Raw genomic sequence first — 17,219 nt, 5'->3', positions numbered from 1 at the left:
GTGACTTCTAATGAAATAAGCATGAACACTTGGGGAGTTGAAGCTAACGCCCATGAAGCATCTTCCTCTATCGGCTTTTATATCTAACCAGATCTTTTTCTGTCTTCTTGTCCATTGCCAGACAGGATGCGAGTTTGCATACTTTTCTAAAATGTGGTATCTAGGATTTCATACCTGCACATGTACTTACTTCATTTTAATGAATGATTCTCTCTCTACCTTATTGAAGTTGTTGGTGTGATCATTAAAACATTACGTACCAAATTAAAAATTATTGGCGAGGTTTGTTGACATTTACGATGTTTAAACAGCTTTCTCTTCCTTTCAGTTTTTTTATTCTTTGATGACGTGTCTCATCTACCTGCCATCGCCTGTGGCTCCTGGCCAGGGCATCTTTTCTCGGTGGATCCAAACAGATTGAGTAATATAATCTCACAGCTTTATTCATATCCTTTGCCAGAAAAAAGGAGCTAGAACTCTTTTGTGGCTTCTCTAAGAATTTTTGTTTTTAATAATAGTGGAGAAAATGGTTGTAGATGAAATTGGTAGAGATAGTACATGTCAAAGAGTTACTTTCTAGAATTAGGTACATAATTTCTTTGGTAGGCAAAGAAAATATACCTTTATCAGTGGATCTTTGGGACTAGCAAAGATTTCATTAAGAATTTGAGCAATTATAATTAGAAAATAAAATTTAGGAATTAAGGCCACCTTGTTCACTTAGCATGAGTGTGGGTGTATAACCCTTTTTAGGTAGGACAGTGAGACCATGGTAAAAGGAGTGTTATAGATTATTACAGAAACTAGGATTTGACTCCAGATCTGACTGACATAAAGGTCATGACTGAAATCATTATAGTTTTAAAAATTTTACAAATACAGAGGATTATAAATTCCTTTTTAATGTAATGGTAATTTTTAGCTCCTAAATGGTATTTTCATGTCACATGAAGTATATATACTGTGTGGTGTGGACATTGAATAATATTATTGGTTATGATGATTGGCTAAGAATTATTTAATTCCTTGGAATCTTCATTTTCTGATCAAACCTGACCTAAATCTTATCCCTTGGTATACTCTACAGTTTTATTTTTCCTTAATCTCTTTGGTTCTCACTGACCAGTATTACTTAAAGATACATACTTCTGGAGAATTTTGAGTCTCAGAGATTTTCTCTCTTTTTGTATTTTGTTGGTTTAATAACTTTACATTAATGATGTTTCTGAGAATTGATACCTTTATTGATGAAATTGGGGATTAGGAGGTAACTTCAAGAAGGTTGTGTATACCACTGTAAGGTGGTGATTTGAGAGTGAGAAAGCTTGGGTTTGAATCTTTGTTTTTCAACTGTGTGACCTTGGGCACGTTTTATTACCTCATTTTCAGTGTTCTCATCTGTATATAATTATAACTCCCATTTCATAAAAGGGAGTTCTGAGAATTAAAGGAAATAACGTTTATAAAGGGTTTAGCACAGTGCCTGGCACAATAAACAGTCAGCAAAGAAAAGCTAACAAAAACAAAATATAGCTTCAATTAAGATATACTCTAAAAATCTTGGGAAGTATGTTAGGCACATATATTTTCTTTAAAATACATTAAGATGAGCTTAATTAAATATATTTAAAGTTTAAAGTATTAAGTTTTTAGAATAGATTGATTATATACTTGGAATAGCTATTTGAACCTAAAAGAAAAATATTAGTACTTTTGGCTTTATTCATCTTACTTAACTATGCTTCTGACCTTCTTTATTGGTATTACTTGTTGGACACATCCTCACTGACTAACATGTCTGCTAGAAGGAAGGGAAGTAAAGTAAAAAACTGAAATTTTAGTGCTTGCTTTCTTGTGAATAGCTTTACAAATGTTTAGTGGAGAAACAATTTGGAAATGTACATATTTTATGTATCTGTCTTGTCTTTGGTTTATTTCTGAATGTAAAAGTTGTCTCTCTATTGGGCCCCAAACTTGGTTAATTTACTTATAGAGCTTTGTTTAAAAAAAAAAAAAAATTCCCCTCTCATTTCCCCTTCCTCCTCAAGACCTTTTCCTCAGGTGATTCTGTTAATCAGTCTGATGTCAATGCCACTGGGCTGTAGCAAGTCCTGTGTTGTCCTGTGAGCCCATTAATGGAACATACTTGCTCAATCCTTTTTTTTTTTTTTTTTTTAAAGCATATGGTCAAATAATAAAGATAGATATGGCAAATAAAAGGCTCCTTTAAAAAAATATGTCAACTGTGACATCTCTGAACTCAAATTGCTCATTATAATATGATTTTTTTTAAAATGTTTATTTGCATATAAGTCTGAGTGGGTTCTTTTTTTAAAGAAAAGTACAAATCAGATAGGCTGATAAACATGTAAATATTCTTATTTTTCATTTTCTTATTCTTATATTACCATATATATGTATTTTATGATATCCTCCTTAGGATATGTCTCATGAAATGGTTGTTCTAGTGTACCTTCAGAGCAGGACCTGGGCCTAGGGTGAGGCAAACAGTGTCTAGGGCACAACGTTTTAAGGAGGTGCTCATTTTCAGGGTTGGGCACAAGTAAGTACCTCCTTAAATGTTGTGCCCTAGACGCCTGCTTGCCTCACTCTAGTCCCAGCCCTGCTCCAGAGAGTAGGCTGCATATAAATTATTTTAATTTTGGTTTAGCATAATCACATGCATGCTTGGATGTTTTATAAAAAATTAATGACAAAATGAAAATAATGTAGCCAAACCCAAATTTATATTACCCAGAAGAAAAGTTAGCTGTTTGAAAAAGATAACATTATCATTTTATTCTTGCATGTTCAGTGATTGTCAGAGCTTCGGAACTGCCAGTTCAGTAGAATCTTGTCTCACCCTGAAATGTGCTTGGTTGTTTTATCTACTGGCAGCTACCTGAAATCTATCATAAGCTTCTTAATTTGATATATAGTACATTCAGCTCTTAAACTTATGGATATCATTGAAGTAATAAGTAGTGACTCAAGTTTTACTACATTTTTATTAATAATTTTCGAATTCTTTGAGAATTTGCCTATGGTTTTTCTTTTTTTTTTTTTGAGTGCTACATCTGGAAATGCTCAGAAGTTGTTTGCCTTTTTAAGAGAACAGTTTGCAGTGAAAGTATAACTTCTTTAGAGGTGAGGTTCAAGTTAACGAATGATGAACCATAATATGAGGAAGCATAATATTGTGAATTATTATTTGGGAAACATAACTAATGCAGGCATTAGCTGCTGAAGCCATTAATAAAGTACCACTTGTAGAAAGCTGGAGAGATAGGTAACAGAACTCTCTCTGTAAACTCTCAGAATGTAAACTAGAGTACAACTTAGTTTATTCAATAAGGACTGAATTCTTTAAGTTTGATATGTTTGTAGGTTCCATGATTAATATGCAATTAGAATATGAAAATGAGTATTTAGAGTCCGCTAAAATTTGTAGATGTGACATCACGGGCAAGTCAGGCATTTTGTTTCTTAAAGTTCGAATTTATTTAAATGCACCTTTTTTTTTTCCAAAATAAATTTTTATTTCTACTTACAGTGGTGCCAAAGTAAGTTTTTCCTACATAGAATTATTTAATATTTACGTCTGTTGATAGTGTTTAAAAAAAAAAAAATAAACCCATAACAACCAAGAGTGGAGGAGTATCTAGATTTGTTTTTAGCTTTCTTTTTCATGGTTTCTCAGAAGTGTGTCATATTATAAATACGTTCAAAATGTTTTGCTCTGAGGATATGTAGCATTCCTATAAAGGTTAAATCAATAAAAATGATTTGGACACATTCCTAAGCATGGCTAGAACAGGTAGTCCGTTGTTTTAGGTACCCTTGAGTTCCTGGAGCAGATCATTATGGCGTAGCAAAAGAACTTACTAAAAGTTGCTTTCTATGTGTAGATGCATCAGCTTAAAAAAAGTAAGATTTTCTGGCCTTCTAGAAATGAATATTTTTAAAGTAGCCCCGTGTATATTGGTTTAATGATGTGTTTTAAACTCAGTTAAAGTTTTGAAGCCTTTTTTTTTTTCCTCTTCTCCGAATGCTGAAGATACACCATAATTGATAAGGAAGAGGTACGTACAGGAAAAATGCAATGGGCAAGCTTTCCAGCCAGTTTAGAATGAATGGTACTCTTATGATTAAAGAAAGTGTCACACATTATAATTGCAAAATTAAGAATTAGATTTTTTTTTTTTTTTTTTTTTTTGGTTTTGCCGGTTTAGAGGAAAGTTCTGTAGTCATTGGGATGTTATCTGTTCATTTGAGCAGTTCGAAAGACGAGCATGTATTTAAAAGCATTTAACTTAGGCATGTGTTTTAAAAAGCATATATATTTCTCTTGTGATTAGGGTTGGCTTTTTGCTATTATACTGTTGCTTGGTAGAGTTTTATTTCATCCATGTGTTTGCTGTCTTCTTGTTCATTTAATATGTTTGAGTATGTAAGTTTATTTAAGTTTATATGTAAGTCTTCAGATCACATTATTTTCACATTATATTTCAAAAAATGTCTGTCAGCTTATAATAGTAATATGATTTTTCTTAAAGTTTGCTTTAAAACGGCTTTGGGGTATTAGAATTTTTTGGATAATGTAAGCACAATGAATTGATCATGCTCTTGGCTGATTAAGGTTTAAATCAAGGTGGCAGATTTGAGTTATGTATATTAATGTAATTTCATTATAGAGAATCTCATCATTTTGTACATGTAGTATATAATAACTTTTTAAATAAATACTTTATGAAAAATATTTTGTTATTTGTTGGAGCACATGATCTTATTTTTTAGCCAAGAAAATGGTTTGAATATGCCTCAGTGGAATTTTTTTACATATATAAATGTATAAATATAGAGTGGTTTAGTCATTTAGTAATTAAATAATTTGGCAATATAAGCCAGATATTTTACTCTTGTAAAAAAGTTATCTAAGTGTTCCTTGATATATTCTGATTTATCATTATATTTTTTAAAATAAGAATATTTATGAAAATAAAAATAAGCCTAAAAAAATAAAATAAAATAAAAATAAGCCTAATCTGCATATGGATCTGCTTTCTTTCTGGATCCTGTGAATGGTAATTTAAAAAAAATCTATATGTTTTCTCTGGTCTTGCTCGTTCACTAAAACATTCTGCAGTATGCTTATGCATATTATAAAGGAAATGTATTGTTAAACTTCTAGTGCTAAATCACGAATAGTGTTCTTCTGACAGTACCAGTTGTCACTATCTAGCTTAGATAATGACATTTTTGAATTGAGGTAGATACTAGTGGTAAGATGTTTTGAAAATGTTATAAGATTTCCTCCTAAGATAAAGGTACTCAAAGAGGGAGGGAGGGAAGTGGGGTATGGAGAGAGAGAGAGTGAGTGAGAACATACTGTATGTGTTTAGTTTTAACAACTTGGGGAATGTAAAGAATTCTGTGTGAACATTCAGGTTTTAATAATACAAAAAATAAGAGTTTCTATTATGGAGAGGAGGTTGAATTAATGATCAAAAGTTTGAATTACATTAACTTTTCTCTTTATATTGTTTTACAAAGGTACTATAGTACATTGTTTTTGTAAGTACTATCTGCTTTATGGATTATCTTCTTAAATATTTTCATTTTGTGTTGAATTATTTGAAAGAGCAATAGCAATATTTTCTGCATTTTGTCGGAAGTCGAATAACTTTAAAAGCTTTACCAATTTCATGAGAGGTTAATTAATAAAAATTAATCTCACTAGATTACCTTTTATAACCAATTATGCCCAATATTAGGATGTTACTGTCTTAATGGAAGTTTTCTCAGATATTTTCTTATATTGTCCTGATATTTCAAATTGGGTATCCTTAGTATGAAATGCTTACATACTTTTACAGTTACTCATGTTATGGAAAATATACTGATTGATATAATGTAGGTTATTGAAGTTTTTCTATGCTATATGTAATACAGTATATATATCTAATATTGCAGATTTCTGTAAGGTGGTAAAATTTTATGAAATTGAGAATTCACTTATGTTATCTTCGAGCTATATTTACAAACAAATCTTATAATATTATTGATTAAAGGGAACTTGCACCCTGTATCTTTTGGATACATTTTTATGTCTATTTTCTAGGACCACGTTACAGCAATACATTAAAAATAGTGGTTTAAAATATTGATTATAAAACATAGCACTTTATTATCTTTTAGCTTCACAGTGAATTCACTTTGCTTAGATTCATTTAAATAATTTTTAATCATTTGATAGAAATAATACCTTTTCATGTAAAGATTATCTTGGAAATTTGAAGTTTAAATTGAGATGTTCAGTGGAGAAATTAAAAGTAGAATTATAATTATTATGGCTAAAGCAAAATAAGCAAATTAAAAATCACAATACCTAACTTAAATTGTTTTCACAAGTTATATAGGCAGTAAGTATATATATAGAAAATATACCTGTTTACCTCCAAGCCAGAATTCTTGTTTGAGAGAATGTCTCTAAATAGGTGTCTGTTAACACAATGGTTACACTCATATTTACCTTTGTGAACTAATAATTTGTTTAACTGATAATCATTGTTTAATTATTTTAAGTTTATAACTGGAAAATAATGTCTTTAGATATTACAGGTGTAGTTTTTGATTATTTTTATCTTGAGTTTCCCGGTAGACTGGGTTGTCTGCTTGATGTCTGTTAATGGTTTTAGAGTTTGACATTTCTTTGTTAGTATACATGCAAAAAGGAATTGGTTATCTCTCACAAAAGAACTATAAGCAATACCTCAGTTACATAATTTATAATTGTTTTTCTCTTTGTTTACAATTATTATTGTAAGTTCTGTAGTCACTCATTTGTGTGATTTTGTATGCACATGCAAATGCAGAGACTGTATTAAGATTTTGAGCGGACTAATAGTTGAAAGAGATTTAAGTTATATTTTGTTATATATTTTGTTTCTGTATAAAAATATGTCCACCTTCATATAAAGTTCTGTGGAATAGCGCAACATCATTATTCTCATTTTTTCAAAGAGTTTGTACGTGTATAGGTTTTAAAACCTTACTGATGGTCATTAATTGTACTTTGGCTGCTAGCATTTGTCCTTTATTATTATTACTACTATTTTTTGCTTATACTGAACCACCAAAATGGATTTAATTGTAAGACATCTGCCTATAAGGAATATATAAACAATGGCGGGCACACTCAAGGTCCATATAAATTTTAGAGGAACCTATAAATGCATAAATTTTAGAGTTTTAAACTTAGGCTTTTATGTAATTCTAGTTGATGGCATAATGATTTTTAGTGGCTACAATTGATGTAAAAAAATAAAAAGCCAGTTTTAAATGAAAGGTAAAATAAAATTTATTTGATTTTGTGGTAAAAATTGTTTGCCTTGTTTGCCTTGTTGTACCTTTAGTTGTACCTTTAGTTGTACCTTGTTAAGTAAGAATGTCACTTCTCTAATGTAACTTGTGTGTGATTTCTTAAGGGATGGCAATAGAAATAATGCAGATAATAGAACATTTAAGCTAATTTCCACAATAATCTTAAATACATGTCTGAGAATAATGTTAACAATGCAAATTTTCTGTCATCAATAAAATAATTTTAAAATATCTTAAGTATTATGAAAAGTTGGATTCACTTAATATGTCTATATGGTACAGAATTCCTTGTGGGCAATTAATTTGAAAAATGAAAAGCACTTAAGATGAACTAACATTTTTCCTTTTTTTAATAGACTCAAAATCACATTTGGTATGATTTTTGGTCCTAGAATATATATTTGATATTACATTTATGAATATTAATGAGAATGTAGGGTATTTATAGGAGATGTATTAATAAATGAATTTTTTTCAGTGCAAATATTAAATGCTTATGTAGCAATTAGCTTTTGAAGGACTCTTAGTTCTACACCTAATTTTATTTGGAAATTGTTTTGTATATCCTGGTAAATAATGGGATTTTTATTTTCTAGTCAAAAGAAAGCATATTTATGAAAAAAATGTTTTAGAGTTAACATCCTGTTCAGTAATCACAACAAACACCTGAAATGTTGATACGGTGTTAATTACATTCATCTAATACTGTTCCAAACCTTGAGTCCATGTTCTTAAAAAAATAGTATAAAGGGGGGAAAATGCCTAAGAATTCAATGTAAGATGAAGATATTATATACACTGTAGTAAAAGAACATTTAAGCTCAGTTTTTGTACAAATCTTTTTAAAAAGTTATGTAGGAATGTATAGCTTGTTTTATAGGTTTGCTATTGAATGGACAAAAGCTTGTGGTCAGCTGTGGTGACAATTGTGAGGAAATTCCCTTTGAATAAGGTATAGAATATCCCCGTTACTTTTTTGAATTGTAACACATTAATCAAAACACGTAGTCACTGAACTCCATAATCTTTGAAATGGCAGTATATTGTATTAAGGTGTATATTTTCATGATGTGAGACTTCCTTTTCTAAATATTTGTTTTAAAATAGTAAACATTTTAGATTTCATGAAGAATTACCTAATACTTGAGACAGCTTTGATTATTTTGCTCTTTAGAAAATACTGACTATTGGAGTTTATTGCTATCCTTATTACTGGAGTTCAGGGACAGAGTTTTTTTGGTGGGGGGTAGTTTTTTTCAGTGGGATTCATTGGTATAAGAGAAAAAAAATAGTGCATTCAGGTAGCCTATTGGGGTGTTTCTGCCTAAATTATGTTTGGTTTTACTAGCTCCCATTTAATAAGTCTTGAATAGTAAATGACTAGAAAAAATGGTCATACTTTGTCACATTTATAATTTTATTATTTGCAGGAAGGATTTTTTCATATTGAAAGTATTTGTCTATTTGACCAAATGTGTAATGTCTTTAAAGAGACACTGTAGAAGTAGGCTATCTCAGTGAACCCTTTATGTTAAAGTCTTTTGTTAGGTAATAGCATTTGTGATCTTAATGCTTTTGAGGAGCTTTTGCATGACTTCACTATCAGGATTGTCACATTTTAGTCTCTTGGAACAAGGGCTAGAACAGTATGGGAGGTTGATATTTGTATGCTTTGGACAGGAATTTGAGATGTTACCCTGTTTTGCCATCAGTTTTCAAGTAGGTACGGGTGCATCATTAATCATAGGAAATGCAAAAATAAATAATCCAGTCCCATTGGATTTTTTTATATGAATACTTACCTTTTCCCTTTTTTGTATATACAGTTGAGGTATTTAGGTAACCCCTAACCTTTAGCTTCAACAAAGAAGTACAGTATAAAAATATTACCACAGTTTTCATTTGAGCAGCTCTAGAGAGGGAAAAAAAAAAAGCCCTCTAGAAGGATATTTGTTGAAAAAAAAGTTGTGATACAGAATGTCTTAACTCAGCCCCAATACAGTACTTGAAGACCACCAGTGTATAAAATTGAAAGCACATGAGTTTTGAAGCACTAGAAAAGGTTTGTAATTGATTAGCGCTGCTTGAAAGTATTGAAGTACAGTGAGTTTTGATTTGTGAATGGTTCTATTCAATAAAGATTAATTCTGTGTGTTTGATAAAATCTTAGTGCCTTCAATGAGTTAGTTTTTTCCTCCCTCTGCAGTTTATTTAACCATCAAATATTTCAGTGTTCTTTTAACAAACTGGAACATTTCTATCTTACTGAATTTAATTTTAGCATGACTGATTTAAACAAGTCAAACTATCAGTGATTAGTTTGAAGGGTGTAATTGAATAGATTAATTTTTTGTTCTTTTAAAATAACTAAAATGTATCATAATGTTATCATGTATATTTTATGCCTTTCTTGTGATTTGGAGACTATCCAGAGGTTCATACAGACTAACAAAATATTTTTCTGTGATTTCTTTTAAATTTTTGCATTTTAAAATGTTTTTAAAATTTTAAAAGTGAGATCTTTAACAGCTATTCATGTAAAATTGGGATTATTTATTATAATTCAGAATAATTTGTATTATGAGTCTTTTGGGAATTGCATTGACATTTTTAACTTTTAATATATGTTGGAATGGTCTTCTGTGTATGTTCTTGACTTTTTAAATTGTCTCCCTGGCTTTTGGAAGTTAGCTGTTAAAAGCAAGTTGTAACACTTCAACATTATTAGATCTTGAAACTATGAAGTTATTGATATGGACCACAGCTATTATTTTGGAAGTTAATGTTTACACATCATGTACAGTTACTATGGTCAGTTACAAAGGCTTTATTTAGAAATTTAATCAGCTGATATATTGTCATAATTAACTTCTTAATTGTAAGAAACTCCATGAGTCAGATCTGTCATTTTCAATAAACTTTATCATAAATAATGGGTAGATTTTGAATAATGCAGATTGAAAATTCTTGTTCAATTCAAGGTAAATGGTGTGCTGAGAGAACAGACACTGAAAGATCTTCCTGTCTCTGTCTCTTTCTCTCTCTCCCTCACACACACACTTTTCACTCATACTGAGGCGAGCCAATTTTGTCCTTCACCTAGGGAGAGCTTAAACTTCAAAAAACTTATTTTACAACATTAGAGCACATACCTTTGATTTTTAATTAGGTTGTTTTGATAATCATTTATGAGAATTTAAGGCCTGAAGTGAGGTTTTAGACTTCAGATAGATTATGGGCTGAGGAAATGTTTGCAGTGTGATGACAACCTATACATAATGTTCACTACACACCTATAATTAGTTTGGTGTAGTGGGTTCATCTTAAATTGTCCTTCAGGTGCTAAAGTACTATTTGGGGGTGGGAGACACTAAATCCCACTTTTTAGAAGAGGAAGAATTAGTTACAATGTCTAAAAATATATGACATGCGATAGATGATCTTTATCTATTTCGCTTACTCTTCTGCCTTGTTTAGAAACTTGGTCCGGTTTTAGAAATTTTGTTGTAGAAATAGTTATTAAGGTTGTCACAGGAAATATAAGATCCTTCATAAGACAGGATAAAGAGCATTTTAACATATTATTTGTGAGAGTGTTAATGTCTTTGCTTCTAATGCTGAAGTAGTCTTTGAAACTTGTATGGTTCCCCATCTGGTTAGAAAAATGTATTGCTTTTTAAACAGTAAGATTGTGAAAGAATAAGTTAACTGCTTGAGATGCCTGTTTCAAGTTATTCCTTCATATAACAATAGTTTTAACCATTTTTTCCCTTATCTCTTACGTAGGAACTGCAAAAGTTACCATGTATAAGCTGTAATTATAGTAGGGGCTGTAATGCAGCCTAGTTGTTTGTATGTTTTGCTTCCTTAATGCAGAAATTTTTAGAGTAATGTTTATTACCTCATTACATTTCAAAAAAACAATCAGTGATTCTTTTATGTGTTATAACTGGGCGGGGACCATGTTCAACTACTGAGGGATTCACTACAGCAGTTTTATATTTTTTTGGTAAAATACAAACTGCATTTCCTCACCTTTTTAAGAGAAACCTTTTTTCTCCTTCAGGTTTAATTATTTCTCTTTGACCTAAACTAAGACTGATCCTCTGGTAGCCAGTTAAAATGTGTGAAGTAGGAGGAGTAAAGGAAACTCCAATCGTTAGTTGTAAGTTATAAAGCAAAGTTAATACAGGTATACAGAGCAAAAAGATTTATTTTAAAGGATAAAGGAAAATTTTATAAACTTGCCTTGTAGTTGGAACATGTTGGACCTCATAAAGAAAATCTTGTAAGTGTTTAGATATTTTACTATAATACTGTGTCAGCTGATGAATATTGAAGTAGTTTACTTTTGTATATCAACACTAATTTGAAATTGAATATTAAGGGACTATATTATGCCTGTTTTCTTTCAAAGTTCAGCATGATTTAATAGGTATGGCTTTTTAAAATCATGCAGGGTATCCTTACGGAGTTTTATTTTTCATGAGACTAAACGCTATTCATTTTGGTAGGTCCGAGAATATGATTAAAAGAATCCTAGACATTTCAGTGTTTGCTGTGTGTTTATAACAAGTTTTCCATGTGGATAATACTATATACATGTAAAATTAAAATCACATAGAAAAATGTAATTGTGTGTAGGTTTGCAAAGACTTCTGTGGACTTTTTAATATCCTGGATGTCCTGGATAACTATAAAGATCTTTTAAAAATCGCTATCACATGCTTATAAGTTTATATATGAATATATGCTTCAGTTATATAAAGTTGTTTAGAAACAAGCTTGTGCATCTATCTTATGATGCAGTTTAAAATTACAAATAGATTTCTTTTAGTCAAGCTGGATAAAATGTTAACTGTACTTCAGGTTTATTTCTGCACTAGAGCATAATGGTAGAGCATAATGTCGAGATAATTCTGTGGTCTGTTATTTTGTAAAATTGCTTCCTTTTTGAAGTTTGCTCAAATATTGGGAGCTGCCAGGGTGAATACTTCATAATACTTTGATTAATTTAGTGTCTCATTTTATTGCAGTGAGGGTTAATGAGAATATTAAAACTTTCTTTTACTGTTTCTAACTACCTCATTTCTACAACTCTAGAAAACATTTTGACTACTGTAAGATAATGTCATTTTTTCTATTTCAAGTCATTACTCCGAGAAGCAGATAAATTACAGATTCCAAATGCAAATATGTACAGCATTTTCATTTTCCATTTTTCAGTGCAACAAAATAGCATTATCATCATAATATTTAGTATACTACAACATTACCCGGAAAAGTTAGCAATTTATCCAAGAAACATACCTTTCTGTTTAACAGGTTCATCTCTTATAGGATTTTTAAAATATGATAACACTTACCCCAAAAGAAGTTTTGCTGACATGGTGTCACTGTGCTGAAGAGGCTGTTTGATGCCATAGTCCCTCCTTTTTTTTTCAGATAGAACTTGTACACTCTGTTGTAAATTCTGCTTGTAGCCTTAAACTGAAAATACAAACCATACCCAAACCTTGTTTTAGTTTTACAGTATGCCTGGAGTACATAGACTTTATATTTATTTTTTTCTGTCAAGAAATTATGTAGCTGGTAACATGTGAAAAGCAAGGAAACAAAACAAAAAGAAAATGAGCAAATATTTGAAGGACCTACTATTACTGCATAGACTGTGGTTAGAGAGCACTCACTGACTCTGTTGGTCTCCGTGGCTGGTAGTGACCTGCGGAGATTAACCATTTAAAAACCAGAGACTTCTTGCTGTCCTCCTGGAGAAAGTTTGCACCGCACTTGTGGTTCTGTGGTTGTTTGTGAGGCGAATGAAGCATTCACACAATCCAAAAAAGCAAAAGCTTTAAAACTCCTTTTTTTTGCAAGCACTATTACTGGAGAGACAGAATCATGTGGTTTGTGACCTCACAGTACTCAAAGTAAAGTGGGACTGCCTACCACTGTGGCTTTTCCCCCCTTGCTCTTGCTCTCTCTCTTTCACTGTCTCTCTCTCTCTCTCTCTCTCTCTCTCTGACAAAAGGCTTGTGGTAAGGCCCTTCCTGGCATCCAGAAGGATATAGCTTTTTAATTTTTGTGACTCATGAGGATTTGGATAGAATACAAATGCTGAAGGAACCAAACTCCTGTAAGGTTACACATTTGTACAGCAGAACTCTGCAGTTAAGGTTTTCCTTTCTGTTCCCCGACCCCCACATTTTTTTTTCTTTTTTTTTTCCTCCTCCCTTTTATTTGGTTCATTATTGTGTCTGTGGAAAAGAACAAAATTGGCTCAAGAGGCTGTGTGAAATTCTGAACAACAGTGATGATTTACAATAATTTACATCTTTGGATTGTATCACATTCTGGGGTCTGCTTCATATTTGCTGGGTGATTGGAGTCCTTCTGTTTTTCTTTTTCTTGTCTCCTTAAACTTGTGAATCTGTAACTCATTGTAAAAAAGTTTACCTTCCTTAAGGTCTGGTTGCAAAACTGCTTGCTGGGCTCGACTGTAATTGGCTGTCATGAAAGTGTTAGTCTGGAGATTCCTTTACAAATACTAAATCATGTCTGTCTAGTTAATGTATGATCAATATTAGATGCCGGCTCTTACAATGAAGATTAAATGTAATTAGTAGCTTTTGTATTATGTATATGTTTACCTCATGACCAGTTTGAGGATCTTATAAAAGTGAATGGCAAGAACTGTGACATAATTTATTGGATGAATCTTAGGTTTTTTTTTATGCTTGTAATTTTTTATTTTTCAAGGGAATGTATTCATTTTATATAATTCTTTAAATACTTTATTTGGATATTAACTTTAACAGAGCCTTTGATAGCAAATCTTATACATCTATAAAGTAAAATTCTTATGTTGTAACTTATATTGTTCAATGTTATTGACTTTATAAGCTCAGAATGGAGTGGGTTAACAGAAGCTGTATTTTTTGTTTATAATGGAAGCTTTGAAATAAATTACAAAATGCTGTGTGTAGTAAGGAATAATGCACACAGACAGAGTATGTTAGTCGTCTCGATTTGCTAATTCTGATTCAGAAGAAAATTGGAAACATCTTTGTGAAACTATCTCCTTTTTTGCCCCTTTGGACATGTATGTATAGAACTCATTTTCTTATTAGGATGATTATATATCATAGGCAGAGAATTTCATATTTATGAATAGAGCTTCCTGTTTTCATCAGTTGAGAGTGATGGGGTGTTTTTCAACAAAAATTATAAAGCCGAACAGACCAATTTTCTAGACTTTTTTTTTTTTTTTTCCATTTATCCACGCCACTCTGAATTTGCATGTTAGACTCCTTCCTAGTGTGATAGTAACGAGGAGTGGCGTGAAGTAAATGACTGGGAGGGTGGGCGGAGACAGAGAATTACAAAACATTATTTGGGGTGTATAACGAGTTTGGGGCTGGAAAACACTAAGGATGGTGTTATAGCCAAAATATTCCCGCTTCTGATCTTCCTAGCAGTTCATTATCTGTTTTTGTTTTTTACTAGATAAAGATAAATGTACAAACACATTCATAACTTTCTTTACAAAAAATTCTTGTGCCCAGAATATACTGGGAAGACAAGAGATGACTTCAGTCCTTTATTGTTCAAATGCCCAGAACTTTTTCATAATAAACTCTTAGTGATAGAAAACGAGAAATACATTTTAGTGTATTTTAAAACAGATTTATTATGCCTCATGGTGTGTATAAACAGGTTTTACATTGGAAAGTAAAAACTTTCATTTAATGTGTAAGCTACTCAGTTATTCTCTTTCATAAATAAGGTGTACCAGTGTGATCTATATTTGAATTAATTTCCAGAGAATGTTAAAGGAGGGATTTGTCTATATAATTTGTGGAATTTCCAAACATAGTGCCATATGCACACAATAGCAGAATCAGGTAATTGAAAAAAATTTAGGTAGCTGTTACAGTGTGTGTGGTAAGTAAATGCTTTTCCTCTTTTAGAATGAACTTTTAGTTTTTGCAGAAGGATTCTTTGACATCTTATAACCCCAATTTTTTGCTAAGTATTTGCCCCTTATTTTTTTTTTTTAATTAAGCGAACTTTGGCCCTCCAAATTGACTTATATGTATTTGAACAGTTTTTAACATCTGTGTGTTTTTTAACTGCTTGTTCTCTTTTTGCAGGTAACTGTCCTGTATGTAATTTTTTGGTCTGGATGATTACTCTTATTGCATAAGAGCTTAATAGATATTGTTGATTATGCCCTTTCTTTTCCCGTGAGGTCCATCAAATTCTGGCAGGAGAAAGAGAAGTCATGTGCTTTAAAGTTGGTATACTTATTATCCACATGCTTTTTTTCCTAAATTTAAAATATATCCTCATTAGAGCAAATATTACTTTGTGGTAAACATTTTAAAACAACCGTGGTAATTGGTGCACATTTGATAACTGACAGTTTGTTTCATTAGAAATAATACTACATGTGATGAAGAGACTGACTCATAGGTTACTTAAAGTAAAGCTCTTGATTATGGATTTATACTATGCTTAAAATTAGAAATGGAAACCGTAGATCCTCAAAATTCCATCCTTTTTGGGGTTATGTTAGTATTTGCTGCGTTGAAGTAAGTAACAAGTTTAGGTCGGCTGTATAAATTACATACGTTAATGCCATGGAAATGAAATACAGCTTTGAACTTGAAATCTCAGTTTCAGAAAGTAAAGCAATTATCTTGCTTCCCTATTACCTTGTATTTAATAAATTTGTCAACATAAGTTGAACTTTTTATATTACATACCGTAAAAGTGTTTTAAATGTTACATATATCTTCATTGATACTTTTGATTTACTTTTTATTTTCTGAACTAACTATCCTATTTGAATAGAGTAGTTTTATTAATATCAATCTTGTGCTCATTTCTGTGTGTGTGTGTGTGTGTGTGTGTGTGTGTGTGTGTGTCTGGTTTTTTTGGGGGGGGGGGATTGTTTTAGACCTATTTACTATTCCTCTATTTTTCTTTTAATTGAAAACAATAGAAGCAAATGGTTTGGTGTAGGAATTTTGCAAATTGTAGAAATCCTGATTTGGCTTAAGATGTTCTCACTGATTGTGTGGTTTTAGTAAGGAACTTTCTTAATCTCTTGTTTCAACTTAGTTTGTGATCATTTTTTTTCTGACAGTTTTTTTTGGATCTGATGTATAGCTGTTTAACTTTACGTAACATTTATTGGGCCTTATGTTGATAGTTTGAAAAATTTTTGTATTAGTAAGGTATGTATAATTTTACTAATGCTTTAAATTATGATTATGAGAGATTAATTTCACTTCCTCATTTTAATGGAAGTATATGTTCATGTATACAACTTCATGCACGTGTATGGTTTTTGTGTGTTTGTACAGGGTGTTATTTTGTGGTACTTTTTGTAATGAGAGTATTTTTTTTCTGTTGTTTTTTTTCCTCCCTCTTCAGTTTGTCTTAATTAAATTATGTAAAAACCCAGAGCAATACCATGTCCATAATTGTTTGAACAACTTCATTTGCTTAGTATTAGCAACTATCTGTCTAAAGTGAAATTATGTGGAAATTGGATGCCAAAACAGAAAATACTTAACTTTCTCTCTCCCCCTCATTTCTCTCTTCTTTCCCCTTTCTTTCCTCCCTTTCTCCTCCAGGCCTTTCTTTCTTTCTCTTTTTTCTTTTTTCTTTCTCTTTCTCTGTTTTGATAGTTCTACAAAGTCTCAAAGTAGATTCTTAAGGTTCTAGTAGGGAATACTGACATTAATCTAAACTAATGAAGACCTGGTGGCTTTGAAGCCTCTAGCATTCAAGGCAGATCATTGTTCTCTACTGATATAGTACACCTC

At 31.3% G+C, this 17,219-nt stretch overlaps 2 protein-coding genes across 4 annotated transcripts in view; one reads left to right on the top strand and one right to left on the bottom strand.

Annotated features, from left to right (window-relative positions):
• LOC116588702 (runt-related transcription factor 2-like) overlaps positions 1-13,270 on the bottom strand; it is a 47,129-nt gene extending 33,859 nt beyond the window's left edge. Inside the window, exons 1-2 of the mRNA XM_032340152.1 lie at positions 13,074-13,270; positions 12,750-12,873 (exon numbers count right to left, since the gene is read on the bottom strand). Coding sequence (XP_032196043.1) covers positions 12,750-12,873; positions 13,074-13,211 — 262 coding nt within the window. The 5' untranslated portion in view covers positions 13,212-13,270. The remainder of the gene's footprint in view (positions 1-12,749; positions 12,874-13,073) is intronic.
• Positions 1-17,219, top strand: part of SUPT3H (SPT3 homolog, SAGA and STAGA complex component) — a 560,098-nt gene that overhangs the window by 39,175 nt on the left and 503,704 nt on the right. The gene's annotated exons all lie outside the window — the stretch shown is intronic.

Source organism: Mustela erminea, chromosome 4 (assembly GCF_009829155.1).
Source record: "Mustela erminea isolate mMusErm1 chromosome 4, mMusErm1.Pri, whole genome shotgun sequence".
NCBI lineage: Eukaryota > Metazoa > Chordata > Mammalia > Carnivora > Mustelidae > Mustela > Mustela erminea.
This window is presented reverse-complemented; position numbering and strand designations above follow the sequence as displayed.